The sequence below is a fragment of the Pogona vitticeps genome, chromosome 3 (assembly GCF_051106095.1).
Source record: "Pogona vitticeps strain Pit_001003342236 chromosome 3, PviZW2.1, whole genome shotgun sequence".
Classification (NCBI taxonomy): Eukaryota; Metazoa; Chordata; class Lepidosauria; order Squamata; family Agamidae; genus Pogona; species Pogona vitticeps.
This window is the reverse complement of record NC_135785.1, coordinates 27995001-28010455: the sequence shown is the minus strand read 5'-3', so window position 1 is coordinate 28010455 and position 15455 is coordinate 27995001. Positions and strand designations below refer to the sequence as shown.

At 39.7% G+C, this 15455-nt stretch overlaps 1 protein-coding gene across 2 annotated transcripts in view; it reads right to left on the bottom strand.

Annotated features, from left to right (window-relative positions):
• Positions 1-1262: 1262 nt before the first annotated feature.
• IGSF10 (immunoglobulin superfamily member 10) overlaps positions 1263-15455 on the bottom strand; it is a 23568-nt gene continuing 9375 nt past the window's right edge. For both annotated transcript variants that reach the window (XM_078389112.1, XM_020781905.3), the window contains exons 5-7: positions 8956-13251; positions 7138-8038; positions 1263-4197 (exon numbers count right to left, since the gene is read on the bottom strand). In XM_078389112.1, coding sequence (XP_078245238.1) covers positions 2289-4197; positions 7138-8038; positions 8956-13251 — 7106 coding nt within the window. In that variant the 3' untranslated portion in view covers positions 1263-2288. The remainder of the gene's footprint in view (positions 4198-7137; positions 8039-8955; positions 13252-15455) is intronic.

Here is a 15455-nt window from a genome sequence, read left to right as displayed (position 1 = left end):
AATGTTAATTTTTGTAAAGGAAATTGTTGTGTTATTACTCAGCACCCATGTTATCATAATTTTTGCTTACCAAAGTAGTACATTACATTGCATGTTATTGACATGCTGCCTTATCATTAACAGCAAACAGGAAAATACCAGAAAATACAGAAAGTAATTATAAAATATTGTCACCAATGCAGCAACTGCTAAGGTTGGCCTGGTGTCTGTGTGGCTTTTAGGGTTTACCTGTTTTCCCACACACACACATGCACACAGCTTACAATCACATTATGAATAAATGTGTTTATACTTTCAGCACAGATGCTTCTAGATGGTGACCTTCTACCCTAGAACACAGGGACAAGCTTTGTCCACCTGTGCATAGTAATGTAAGATCTTAGAAATAGCTGCTCCTGCAACAGGGTTCCTCCAGCAGATAGATGGCTTAAAGGAAGCCTTACTGGAGGGGATTCATCATCTTCATCTTAGAACTGCAGAGCTGGATGAGACCCAGGACCTGCCCTCTCCTAATGTCAAAGGTGGTTCTAAGTACCTTAGCTTTAGAATAGCTTTTTTCATGAAATGCATCTACAAATCCAGAGGTGGAACAAGAAAACTAAAGGTCCAGAGCAGGCCATGACCACCACTGCTGAATTAGACCTAATTATTTTTTACCTTGTCACAGAGTAAACTGCGGTTTTGTCTTGTTCAGACAGAATAGAAAGCTGGCTTAATTCAAAAATTGAAACTTTCAACCAGCTGTTATCTGCAAAGGAGCAAGAGGGGGAGGGAGAGTATTTGACCACATAACAAAACATTTTCAGATTGGAAGCAGAATCCATACTTCTTAACACAGCCTAAAAATGGGATTTTCTTTTTAGAATTAGGCATAACAAAAATGAATGGTATCTTAGGCAGAAAAAAAGGGCTGCTATTTCCTTGCATTTCCTCTCACCTACCCAGGAAAAAATAGCAACACCATTCTTATATAATTAGGGTAGGGGAACTAAGTCATGGGACTTGCGGAGCAACAGCTGTGGGCTTCAAAGCAGAGGAAAGGAGCTGTACCATCTTAAGCACAAATGCATTTGACTCTGGACAAACTGAATGCAAACATGTATGATCCCATTCTCCAAATATGACAATTAGAAGGTGGGGGTGGGAGGAGTGTTTGAGATGAGTTGTACAAGACATGTTTAAGTTGACAGTTGTAGATGCAGAATCCTGGAACAGCAGAGAGGCTGCTTTACCTAGAAAACAATACTTCAGTGCCAGGGTGGTGGTTTCTTAAAAATACTTTACTACAAGAACATATTCTTAAACATTCAAACTTTTATTTCATTTACAGCGTCCAAGTTCTACTCAGTAGGACATAAATATCTTCTGAGGCTGCCTTGGGAATATCACTGAAAAGCAGTCTCTGAAAATGTTTACTATCAACAGGGGTACTGAAAGCAATTTTCTGTTGTTCTGAAGAGTCCTTTGGATCAAACCAAAGGCTCTTGTATCTCTTCCAATTTTAACAGTGGCCAGCCACTGGTAATGTCTTGTATACTTCAAAAACAACAACACATGACCTGCTAAATCATTTTCTTTCTTCCTTTTTTTCCACAATTTGAAAGGTTTGGCAGCTGAATGTTTGGCAACAGGACCATTATTTCCATCTATGCTTCTTAATATGCAGGTCTGGTGGTTCTTTATTTTAGAAAAATAATCTGTATTGTCTCTTAAACACAACAGAACACAGTCTTGCTAATATATTTCTGTTGTTCCTCTATTGTCCCACAAAAAAGGACTCCTGTATGAACGAACAGAATCTTAGTATTACAGGCAGGTTAGCACCTTTTGTTTTAAAATATTTGTACCAGAAGGACAAAACATTCATACATGTCAGTAAAGTAACAAAACCACCACCACAGTTCCTTTTTACATATCTTTGTGTATCTTTACAACATATGCCATGGTTATACTATTATCAATAGTGAAAGAAGAAACTAGCTTTTTATAAAAAGAAATGATTCTTTGCTAAATATTGCCAGTTCCATAGCACAAATTTAAAGTGTTCATGTCAGGATTTAAGTGCCTTGAGTTTTTAAGGTTACGTTTAAATATCACTACCAAAATTAATACTAGGCTGTGATACCAACTTTACCCATATGTATATGTCTTCTCAGCCTCCCACTGTAAATTCAGAGTTGCCTTAATGAACCTCCTTTGCCTTTTTGACCAGTCTGAGTAAACATTTTTGAAAGTCAAATTTGGTTCAACTTAGATTTGTTATCAGTTCTGTCTGTATTTCTCTAACTTCATATGACTTGAAGGTATGTTACTGTGGAATCACTGCCAAGCTGATTCTTAGCCATGCACTTGTATGTTCCAGAATCTGATGATTTTGGATTTTGGATTGTTAATGTTCCTAGAGGATGAAGACGTTTGCTTCCAGATGGCTGACCTTTGCTGCCTGTGGAAAGCAATGAGTGATCAGGCAGTTCCCATGTAATTTCTGGATTTGGTATTCCCAGTGCCATACAGTGAAGCTGAACTGCTGCCCCAGCCTTTGTGTGAATATTCTGTGGCTGTCTATTTGTAATCCGTGGTGGATGTGCAACAATAATGACAAAGGCAACTACTGTTGAATCACCAACATAGTTGTGAGCTTTGCATGTATAACTGCCTCTATCATTAATGGTGGCTTCTTTGATAACTAAGGTACCATTTTCCAGTAGGATGTATTTTCCATTAATTTGAGGCTGATTTAGGACAAAGCCACTAGGAACTGTCCATATAATGTTTGGCTTGGGGATTCCACCAGCAAGACAGTGAAGGGATAATGATTCCCCAATAATGGTTTTAATTACTTCTCTTGGATGGATAAAAATTGTGGGTTTCTGGCCAATTTCCAGCACAATCAACTTTTCAATGTAGCCAACTTTATTTTTAGCAGCACATCGGTACTTGCCAGCATCTGCTTTAGAAGGAAAATTGATTACAAGAGTCCCATTGCTTCCCAAGGAGTACTTCAATGTTTGGAGTCCACTGGTGATGCGTGTACCATTTGGTAAGATCCAGATTATCTCAGGAGGTGGGTTTCCATCTACAGAGCAATTCAAGAAGATGGTTCTTCCAGGCTTTGCTATTACTTTCTCATTAAATGGATTTCTGAACACTGGGCGTCTTAGCATCTCTAACACCTCTAGCTGGACAACCAGTATGCTTTCTCCCCCATCATTACGTGCCACACATATAAACTCTGCTGAATCTGAAGATCTTACATTACGGATTTCAAGAGTCCCATTTTTGTACACTGTTATTCTGCTCCCATAATATGGCGCTGTTAGGAAAATGTTATCAGGCATAATCCACATGGTTTGGGGTATAGGTGTCCCTTCAGCTCTGCAGTCTATTTGCTTCCTTGAGTACTTTATGGCTGTCATTTTAATGAGTGTCTTGTTGGAATATATCCCATTGATGAGAGGTGGTTTAGAGACCACGTCTAATTTATAAAGTTTTGTGTCATCTCCACCAGAGTTGCGTGCAACACAAATGTATTCTCCAGCATCTATCAGTCTTACCTTGCTGACAGAGAGAGACCCATTACCATGAAGGATATATCTTTGAGTTGAAGCTGTTATCATGTCGTTGGAAGGCAGCAACCAAAATATTTTGGGCTTAGGTTCCCCTAAGGCATTGCAGTCAAAGTGTGCAGTTTCTCCTGCTTTTATCTTTGCATATGCCTTAGAATTCTGCTTGATACGAGGTGCAGCTGCTACTATTGTTATGTGCACTTTCATCTCATCTTTCCCAAGTGTGTTTTGAGCATAACATGTATAGTCCCCTTCTTCCGCTATTCCAACCTTGTTGAAATATAGAGTGCCATTGTCAAAGAGAGTATATCTCCGAGACCTGTGTCCACTGTCATCTGCTTGCATCACATTGTTGATCACTGTACCGTCTGGCAAACTCCATGATATTTCTGGTTCAGGTGACCCAGAAGCTTTGCAATCCACTTTGAAGTCTTTCCCATAAGGTACTGATTTCTTAAAATACAGCTTTTGATCAATTTTTGCAGGTTTCATTGTCACACTGACTTTCATAAGGACCAAATCATCTCCCATTTTGTTTCTTGCCACACATATGTAGTCACCTGCATCTTTCTCTGTGAGTGCCTCGACAGTCAAGGAACCATTGGGATACACATGGATTCGACTCCCCATTCTTGAAAAAGATAAGAGAAAATAACTGGTTAGTAAATATCTGTGCCAAGCAATGCTAAGATGCTGATGGTAAAGCTACTAATTCTCAGATGGGAAACTTGGGTTTAAAAAGCAATCAAGATAAGGCTACTTTGAGCAGATGTCCTTTGGAAGCTCATCTGTGGCCCAGATACGTCTTTCCAGTGGTATGACATTGCATTGTTCTGGTAAATTAAAATTCTGTTTTAATCTATCCTACTAGTTGAATGTTTATATTATCTTATTCTTATTGTGTGTAAATATTGTGTTGTTTGCCTTTTTGTTGTTAGCCACCCAGAGTGGCCTGGCTGCCAGATGGTGCAGGGTATAAATCTAATGAATGAATGAATGAATGAATGAATGAATGAATGAATGAATGAATGAATGAATGAATGAATGAATGAATGAATGAATAGGATCCAAAAGAAGAAACCAGGGGGGCAGTGGGGTTTCTTTGACAAAATCCCTTTTTTACCTTCAGCGCCTTCCCTGGACTCTATATCACTTGCCCATCCCATTTGATTTCATTGGGTAGGTATTAACCAGAGCAGCATGAGGCCATCTTAAGGAAAATGTGACAGGGAGGAAACTGTATTATTATTATCTATGATGGCAGCAAAATGTTCTCTACCATGACCTCTCAAAAATGTAACTTTTGAAACTCCTAGAAAAGGTGCTGAACACTGAATAGATGCACACAGCCAAAATTTCTCAAGACTTTTTTTCTGAGAAATATTCTGATATTTTTCTTTTAGAAAATACAACTTTGCAGAATTATTTCCAAAATTTCTCCACTTTTTAAAGGATGTTTGTGAGACTGCCTCTTTGCTATCACTACTAATGCCCTAACACTAGAAAAAAAAATATTATGGAGGAAGCAAAATTGTGGCCAGAGTCTCAACAAAATTGCTGCTGTTACCACTTGCAGCAACTGGAAATACAGGGGAGGAATCACTTAGAAAAAGGGCCACTACTATGTTACAATCACTGCTTATGGTAACCTCCCCTCCTGTCTCTGAGAAATTGTTGGACAATGTTTCTTTCCTCTAGAAAAATTCAGTGACTGTTTCCCCACATTTCTCTATACAAACGTAGATTGGAAATTTTTAAGAGGTCCGTTATGTGCAATTGTGGTGCTGGAGGAGACTCTTGAGAGTCCCCTGGACTGCAAGGAAATCAAACCTATCCATTCTAAAGGAAATCAACCCTGAGTGCTCACTGGAAGGACAGATCCTGAAGCACAGGATCCAATACTTTGGCCATCTCATGAGAAGACTCCCTGGAAAAGACCCTGATGTTGGGAAGTGTGAAGGTACGAGGAGATGGGGACGACAGAGGATGAGATGGTTGGACAGTGTCATCGAAGCTACCAACATGAATTTGACCCAACTCTTGGGAGTCTGTGAAAGACAGGAGGGCCTGGCATTCTCTGGCCCATGGGTCACAAAAAGTCAGACACGAATAAACGACTAAACAACAACAATGCACAATTGTATTACAAACACAGCAAGGCTCCAAATTTGTCTCATATCTGAAAACATTGTATTTCAAGTATCTTCAGCTAAGCCAAAATGATGATCTCTCTACCTATGTCTTAATGAATAAACATGATGTGCTACTATGCACAAACTGTTAATGAATGGGAATGGTACTTTCCTCAGACCTTAATTCATCACTCTTCCTTCCACTATTTGGCTAGCCATTCTGGCTTATTCACTCTAGTTTCCAAAGGTGTAGCCCAGCTAGGTTAGTCAATGGTTTCGAGACTGCAGAACCCCTGCAAATATTTTACAGTTGTATCTTAAAATTTTCCTCAAAATTCCACATGTAATATAAAGAGGAAGCCCCCCCCCCCAAATTTCAGGTATTAACTTAAAGCAAAATTGTATTAATTTCCCACAAAAATCCTGACATTTTGCCTGCACAAAATTTCAGTGCTTACCTCAAAATTTCACTTAAACTGAATTTCACTTTTAAGTGAAATATGATAGCAACTCAAGTTAAACATGAGAACCAATATGAGGCTAAACCTTGTCTTGACCTAACATTTCTGCACCTATTTTATACTCCCAGAACATGATCTGGAAGTATGTAATGCAGTAGCTACCTCATTGAATTTAAGCATGAGAGGGTCTGGGCATCAGTTGAATGGAAACCTAACAGTTGCTTATTAGTGGAAGAAAGCTGTGCAGCAAAATAATGGATAATTGTTTGGGTTTTTTAAAAAAAATCTGTGTATATTAGCTATTTTATTTAAATTACATTCCAAGGTATATCAAAGAAACATCAACTGTATGGGGTGAAATTCTCCAACTGTAGGGCAGTACAGAACAGGCTACCACAGTGGCAAATAGGCAATTTTGTAAGAAATGTGGCAAGAAAAACTGTTTGTATAGCTTCTGTTCATGCTAAAATTAAGCCATTTTTTCCATTTTATTGGAAACACCAATTTTAATGGAAAAGTTGGTATTTGTGAGGGAGTGTACATATGTACACACATGTGAACGCCCATGTGTAAGAACTTACAGAAGTCTCTTTTGGGATGGAAAAGTGACAGGAATGAAGGTAGAGGCAGTCTTAAATTGTAGAGCACATGGAAAGGATTTACCAGTGCCCCCTTGTCCTCACTAGCATTCATACCTGTAAAACATCCCTGACTTCATGTTTGGTGGAGAACTGGTTAACTGATGAAAAAATGAGTCAGCTTCTGGGATTTTCCCTTGTTTGATGTCACTTTCTGAGTGGTAGTGAGCACAAGACATTATCCAATGTAGAGCATCTTGGCTGCTGTTGTTGGTATTGTCAACATTCAGGCTGTTATTTGCTATGCACTTATTATATTTGGATCTCTACTTCACATCTGTGTTTGTGTTTTAGCCCATTCCCCTTTCTCAACTAAAAATACAACTTAGAAGAGACATACCTGTGCCACTGGTCAACAACAGCTCTGGAAGGTAGCCTCCAGATTATTTTGGGCTTTGGTGTTCCTGTAGCTGAGCAATTCAGAAGCAATCTGTCTCCAAAATTCAGCTGAGTCAACCTTTGAGAGGCAACTGCAATTCTGGGAATTGTATCTGTATGTTCTACCTGGAGGGTTACTACTCTCCTTTCTGAGCCAGTGGAGCTGGTGGCTATACATTCATAATTCCCACTATCGGAAGGAGTGAGATTCCTGACGTAAAGGGTTCCATTAGGAAAGAGAAGAAGCTTCCCATTAATATACTGTAAAGGCTTGACTTCAGTTCCATCAAAGAGGACCCAATGCACGCTTGGATGGGGGTTTCCTTTGGCAGTGCAGGGGAGCTTCAGATTTCCCCCCATATTCTCCAGCACATGCTGTTTCTTCTCTTCCATTATGATGGGTGGTGCAGCTATGACCTGCAACCTTATTATTGTTGTATCTGAACCAGCTGGATTTTTTGCTATGCATGTGTAAATCCCTCTGTCAAAAACACTGGCTTTCTTGATCACCAGTGTACCATCTCTTTGCACAGAGACTGCCTCATTTCCCACAGAAGATTCTGAGACATATGTTTTGTTTGCAAGGATCCAGGATATTGTAGGAATGGGACGCCCCTCTGCTACACACTTCATGGTCACTGGCTTGCCTGAGTGAACAATAACAATCTTGGATTTTCTTCCCAAGATTCTAGGTGGATAGGTCACCACAGAGAGTGTGACAAGAAGTTTGTCAGAGCCATACTGATTTGTGGCCATGCATAGATACTGCCCACGATCTTGGATACTGGTGTTCTGGATGAAAAGAGTACCATTGGGAAAAACTTCAAGTTTGTTCTCCTTTTTGAGTTTTGGTGCATCAACCCCTGATTAAATAAAATGAAAATAAAATTAGCTATACCTCTATGGTAAAAAAAAGTCTTTTGCTTTACATGGTACAACAACAATTTGCTGACACAAGCATATAACGTTGATAGGTGTGCGCCTTTCTTTTGATTTGATTTTCTTTTTGGGACTTCAATTCCCAGAATTCTCAAGAATGCCTTGTTTCTACTGACACATGCCTACATTTCACTGACGTGGAACAGGGCCCATCTTCCAGCCTATCTCAGGCCTATTTCTTATGAAAAAGGAAACTCCCCAGTGCCTCCTGGAAGGCATAGGTCTTAATGGGAGTTGTAGTCTTACTGAGCATTAGGCTCTATTAGAGGGTTCCTCCAAAGAGCTACACCACCTTCAAACACCTAGGACTCTGAGGAAAAGAACTGAGGAAGTTTCCTTTTTGTACAGGAACTGCATCCCTAATGCTTGTTTATTTGGATTATTTACTGCAACTTCATACTCATAGTGCATAACTCCTTTTCCAGCTTTCACCCTTACCAAGAAGACTTACAGGGAGTGTACTATGTAGAACTGCAATCCTGTGCCAAGACAGGAATTTCATATGAGATGTAAATTACAATTCTTCGTTACATTTATAACCCCTCTTTCCCCTGAGAAGCTCCAGATGGCATACACAGTTCTTCCTGCCTGTTTCACCTAACAGTGTCACACAGCAAAGAATTAAGCTGAATGATACTAATTAGCCTAACACAACCCTACATGATTTATGGCTGACTGAAGATTTGAACCTGAGTCTCTGTGGTTGTAATCTAACCCTACACAACAGTGCCTGCTGCACTTTCACAATCTAATACTAGGGATGTAAATTTACATACCATGTTAATGTTGAACACATTATATATTAGCATATGTGTTGAACAGTGTAACAGGTCAGGCCTACCTTGTGATATCTTGGTCCACTGTATTGTTGGCTGAGGATTACCACTGACTTCACAAGGGATGAAAGCATCTGAATTAGCCAGAACAGTAAATGCTGCAAGTTTTCCTCCAATTATCCTGGGTTTTGTGAATCTAGTTTGGTAGAATGAATGTAAGGCTATCAGATTACTGGTAGTAACTTCCTGATCTCTTGTTTTCTCTGACCAATTTTTGACATAATTGTTCGTTCTCCACGAAGGAGTATACTGAGTGGAGTTCAGTGGAGGTTTCAGTATGGTCAATACATTGACCCTGAAGGTTTTCCCGCTTTCTGTGGTTTTAGAAAAAGGTTTTTGCCCAGATGTCTTCCTCCACCTGGGAGACGGAGTGGTTTGTGTGATGGTGGAATGTGGCGATGCCACACTTTGGGATATTGATAGTTTAGACTGTTGTGAAGTGTGGTATTCTTCATTAACAGGAGTTTGAATTTTTAACTCAGTTTTAACAGTAGCCTTTGTCATTTGCTTTTCTTGACTAGTTTTCCCTCCTACATTTTGAAATGATTCCTGATCCGCTACTGTAGTAACTTCTGTTGGTTTGGTAGACATTAGCGTCAATGCTGTGGTTGTGTTTATTGTATTCAGGAATGATGCCATAAATGGAATCTCAAGCATAGGTTTTTCAGAAGCCAAATCATCCACTGATAGCTTAGTAGTGACAGTATTTTCAGCTGTGATATTCCTTGCCAATACCTGAGCAGTAGTTGTGAATTTATTCTTTCCAATAATATGTGTTGTGTGAATAATTGGTGGCTGTAGTGTAGCTGTAAATCCATCCACACTGGTCAGCCTTGAAAACAAGGTACCAGTAGGCACAATTACTTGTTTAGGTGTTTCTAAAGTAGAAAAAGTCACTGTTTCTCTCAACAGGGTGCCTATTCCTTTATTGATGGTAACATTTCTTTCAGAAGGTGTTAACTTCTTAGAGGGTCTTTTCCGTTGACTTCTCCTTCTGCTTGATCCAAACACTTTGGATTTGGAAACATGAGCACTAGTAATTGGAATTAGAACTGGCATGATGCTAGTAGTATCAGCTCCTTTTTCCAGAGCAGCTGTAAAATTAAATACATAGGTGAAAGATGGTGATTTTGTTATGCTGAGTGGTAATGTGAGATTATGTTTTATTGTCACCATCTTATCACTGACAGGTTTAATTATGTTCATGATATCATCAGTTTGGTTTTCACTAGATGAAACACCACCATCATGTACTGGTGAAGTTCTGTACATTGGTGCTGTTGTTTGAGGAGGAATAACAGACACCACGGTCGTGGATTCTTCACTTGTTTGTAAACTGTGATGCTTTCCCTGCAGTTCCTTTTGAACATGGTTGCTTCCTGAAGTACTGGAAGATGTGCTCATTTCAAAACGAGGAAAGCTTGATTTAATAGCCAATGGTGACACAGTAACTGTGGTAGCTTCCGTGCCATTTTTAGGGCTTGCAATTGTCAGAACTGGATGCTTGATCCTAAGTGGTGGGTTTGTGTCAATAGCTGATTGCAATAATGTACTAGTCTCTACTTGTGTATGTGATACAACTTGGGAGTTTTCAGGATAGAATGAAACCATTGTGGAAGTTATATGTTCTTCAGCTGTATCTAGCTTGTTCCTTGACAATGCCAAGACTTCATTAACAGTTGTTGATTCTGGATTATGAGTGTTGGATGAAGGGGAAACAGGTACTTGAGAGGTAATTTGTTCAAGATATTTGTTAGAAGAAGTTAAGGTGCTCACTTTTAATGGAGGAAGTCTGGTGCTTTCTTGAGCAAATCCTGATTTACGAAAAGGGAATTTACGGCCTGCCATGTTGAAAATACGGTCAGGTCTAACGATTCGTCTTCTACCAGAGAATTTTCTGCGTTTACCATACCGCCTAGAAGGTGGTGTATAAATTGCAGCACCCCTAACTGTCATAATCTGCTGATGACTGACAGTTGTTGAGCCTGCAGGTAGTTTGGGTGTCGTCATTTTGTGTGCGTTGTGAGTGATGTTTCTAAGTAGATCATCAGGTATGCTGACAGTCACTACAGAAACTTGATGATTTGATTTCCTTGATATCCTATCAGGTGCCTCTCCAAATAAAACAGGTTTATCGGTATTTTTGTGGGAAATTATAGAGTGACTATTTTTAGTAATGTTTATAGCAGTTGTTGGTGTGGCTTTTACATGTAAATTGCTTTCTTTAGGTAGTATCCATTTCTGAACGGCATTTAATGTTTTTGCTTTTCTCTCTATTAGTTTAGCTGATGATGTTGCAGAGTCCACATGGGTAGGTGGTGTTGGTAACCTCTGATATGGTTGGACATCCATACTTTCAGTATCATATTCAACATCCAAATATAATTTCTTGTTCTTGAGTCTCTCAAAAGATGTAACTATTAGGTTAGCTGCTGGAGTTACTGTTTCTCTAACCATATCAGCTGTTGCCAGAGAGCTGTAATTACTTGATATGCTTCCAAGTTTTGCTGTTACTACATTTCCTGATGCTTCTCTTAGCCTGTACATTGCAGGTCTTTTAGTTGCTAGTAGCATAAATTCCTCCTCTGAAAATATATCATCTCCAGATGTCTCCTCCTCCTTTCCAGAATGTTTTGAAGATAGAATCACTTTTACCATTGGTTTTACTGTGGCGTTTTCTTGTTTTCTTAGCAAAGTAGTGTTCTTCGTCTTTTCCAAAAGTTCTGCCCAGTGCAATGGATCAATTCTCCTTTTGGAGGAACCAAATTGTCTCTTGCGTCCTCTAAACCTTTTACTTATTTTGTCCCTGTTGTGTATGTAAATCTCTTTATAATTGCCTTTTTGTTTGCTTAAGATGGGAGGACTTAAAGCTGAAACTTCTCTGAATGCTTGACTGATAACTTTGGTTTGAATGGTAGTGGAAGAATCTGGAGGTTTTGTAGTAACATTATACTCTTCATGGCCAGACCCTTCAGCTGCCTCATCTTCTACTTGGATATCTAATTTCTGTGACACATTTGAACTCGTCTTAACCAGTACTTGATAAACCAAAAAATCTACACCATATTGATTGGCTGCTACACACTTGAAGTAACCATTATCCCGATCAGATGTCTCTTGTATTTTTAATGTACCATTCTGAAAAAGAAGTTTGTTTTTGGAAGAATGATAAAGAACCACATGTTCAGGTAAGATCCAACTAACTGAAGCTTCAGGGGCGCCTCTGGACTGGCATGGAAGATAGAGTGTTTCACCAGGAAAAACTGAGAGCTGGGGTCCATTTAAATGATGTTGTTCCAAGTAAGGGTCTGTCACAATAATCCTAAAAGTCAGGACATCAGCATCATCATAATTTGTTGCAATACAGTGATAAACACCAGTGTCAAAAGTATCTGCAGTATGTAATAGGAGTTTTCCAGATTTTGCTATCATCATTCTTCCATCTTCACTAATGTATGGAGCTCTAATCTTGCTTCCATCTGCTAATACCCACTCAATTACAGGGGCTGGGTCTCCAAGTGCTTGACAGTCCAGTTCCACAGATCTGCCTACTAAAACAGTATACTCAGTTCTTGTGTTATTTCCCTGTAAGATCATGACCCAGTTCCATCTTGCTGGTTTGGGGGCAGCAACTGGAAGAGTGATTTGAGCATCTAATAAATACTGGATCTGTAGAGTGTTCAGCGTGGTTACTGTCCTGTCCAACTGCAATGATACTTGTCCTTGCATCAGCCAAGGAGGCTCAGCTCTCAGTGTAGCCTCTATGCCAGTGAAAAGCTCTTCATTTTCAGAATCTGTCTGTTTGTATTTGTAACTGATATAAGGTACTTTTGTCAATAAGTTATCCCTTTTCAGTTTTAATGGAGAATCGCTGTAGAGAGCCAATATGCTCCATGATGGCTGAATATGCTCGTAGTCAACACCACACACAAGAAATGTTGAAAATGATATTGCAAGTACTGTGGTGTTAACCATCTTTTTAAGTGTGACTGGAGACATTTTTGTAGGGGATTGTACATTGCAAGCCAGGTTTGCCATATTCCCTGCCTGGTCGGTCATGTTTAATACCATGGATCCTATAGGAGCCATAAAATCTTTGGAGGAAATTGAAGTGAAGTCTCCATCATCAGGCACAGTGATATTCTTAATTTTCAAGGTGGTATCTATAGTTGGTTTAACACACTCAAAATATGAAAGTGGCATTTTAGCTAATGTTTTTTCTTTAGAGGTCTTGAGGTTGGCACACAAAGGACACTGCAGAGCACCGGGAAAACCTCTGTCTTTTTTGCACTTTACAATATCTGAGGGAAAAGAAGAGATATAACAAGTAAAATAGATTGTTTGAGGGGAGGTAATTTTTTTTTGTTTGGGTAGTGTGGGCGGCATATAAATTGAATAAATAAATAAATAAATAAATTCCTATTTTGCTGGTATTGCTGCTGCCTAAGAAATAAGCCAAACTTCAGTTATCACTTAAAATTGTTTTGGAGCCAGGAGATCTTTTGACAATTTACAGCTGTTACAGAATGAACTTGCAAAAGAGCAGAACCAGAAAAAAGGGGATCAACACTAGGGCGAGAGGATTGCACATATCAACATTGGGAACAGATGCAGGATCAGGCAAAGCAGAGTTGAGTTGTGACAGGTATTTTATGCTAAAGCCTGACATCAGTCCTCATATCATATCTGGTGTTCTTGGTTTATTGCTTTATTTTCATGTTCTTGGTTTTATACCCTTACTGAATAGTTACATGAATGGATCATTGTATTCAATGATATAAACACATCAGTGTTTTCATGAAAGTATGTTTTAATGAATAACTAAATAGCTAGCTTTAAAAACTGTGTTAAAGTTGTACTTCTGTTTTTTAAAATATAATATTTCATGGTATATAACCATTTTGGTCCTCTTTGTACACAATACAATTCCTTTTGTTAAGGACCTTCAGACATGGACACACACACACACAGAGAGAGAGAGCGAGAGAGAGAGAGAGAGAGAGAGAGAATTACCAGAGAAAGGTGAGGTAGAGCAAGGTGAGACAGCAGCAAGTGCGGTGAAAGAAGGGAAAGAAAAAGATGGGGGAGACAGTGAAATAGTTAGATGTCCAGGGCATAAAGGCAGTCCTAATGGAGGTGGAGGAGGAACTAGTTGAAAGGGGGAGAAGGAACAGCCCTCTGACTGGGAGGAAGAAGGGGCTTGGGGAGATGCTCAAGAGAATATGGAGAAAGTCTATAACACTGAAGAAATCCCCAGAGCTGAAGGGTGAATGGGATTGTGTGATCATAGAAGATCCATGGACTGGGGCTTTGGTTGAACAAAGGGTGCCCAGGGCCAATGGGGAGGAACATCATCACCCTGTACCAACGTATTGCCCTAGCTACCAGGGCAGTGAGAGATGAGTGCAGCAACCCCAAACAAGGCCTAGCACAATGTAGCCAAACCCTACACAGCTCCGATGCTGGTGAAGGAAGACAAAAAGAACACCAGAGGAGGCTTCAACAACAACATCAAGCCCATCCAGTCTAACCAGTGGCCCAGAGAAGGACAAAAGAGAACCAAGGACCCTGCCCTCATTGCAGGCATACCGTCCTCATTACTTTGGCCCTCCAGATTTACGGTGCACACCCACAAGAGAAGCTTATGCCACCCTTGCTGTGGGACAGGTGAAGCAGACTCTGAGGCTAGTGAATACAAGTAGCCTTGCAGCTAAATCTCTGTTGGAATCATCTGTTGGCTACTTATTTGAAACACCTGCTCTGAAAACAATAAACCCTCCTTTTTTTTTTTGAATCAGTCAGTGATGGATCAGGAAGTGGAGGCAACCCGGGCAGGATCAGTGGGGCTCACACATATAGCCTCGGTGAACAGATTGCATTAAAAAATGTACATGATTGTGGAAAACAGCTTAAAATCCCTCAATTCTGGTCCAAGAATCTTGCTTTTCTCACTTAGGAAATGGCCTGTTATGTCTCACCTATCTGCCAGACACCCAGCCTGTATACTTCTCCCTTGATGTGTTTATATCTGGAGAAGAAATGTCTTCCACTTTACACAGCCTACTGGCCTATCTTCCCAGATGCTTCTTCACTATGTAGGTATTTCAAGCACTACTTCTCACTAGAGAATTATCATCCCACAGTTGATAAAGACATTCTCCCAAATGTACAGGGATAAACCTATGATTTATTCCATTGGTACATAAGTATTTAGAGACCGTCATTAAAGTTTTCAAGAATAAGCTGCACAGAAAGTAAATTTTATTATTTTCAGTTGCAATGTATTTCATCATATTAAGCTTCTTAATCTTGAATTCAAATTTTAACCGAACACTTGAGAATCCCCCCCGCCCCAATTTTCCTGATGTGTAAGATTATTCAGAGATGCTGCATGCCTTACCCAAGGGAGAGCAAGGATATAAATAACTGAATTCATCCAGTAGTGAATGGAGACAACCCCCATCCCAGGTAAACACTCCCATCCTAAGTCCCATTTAGCATTACT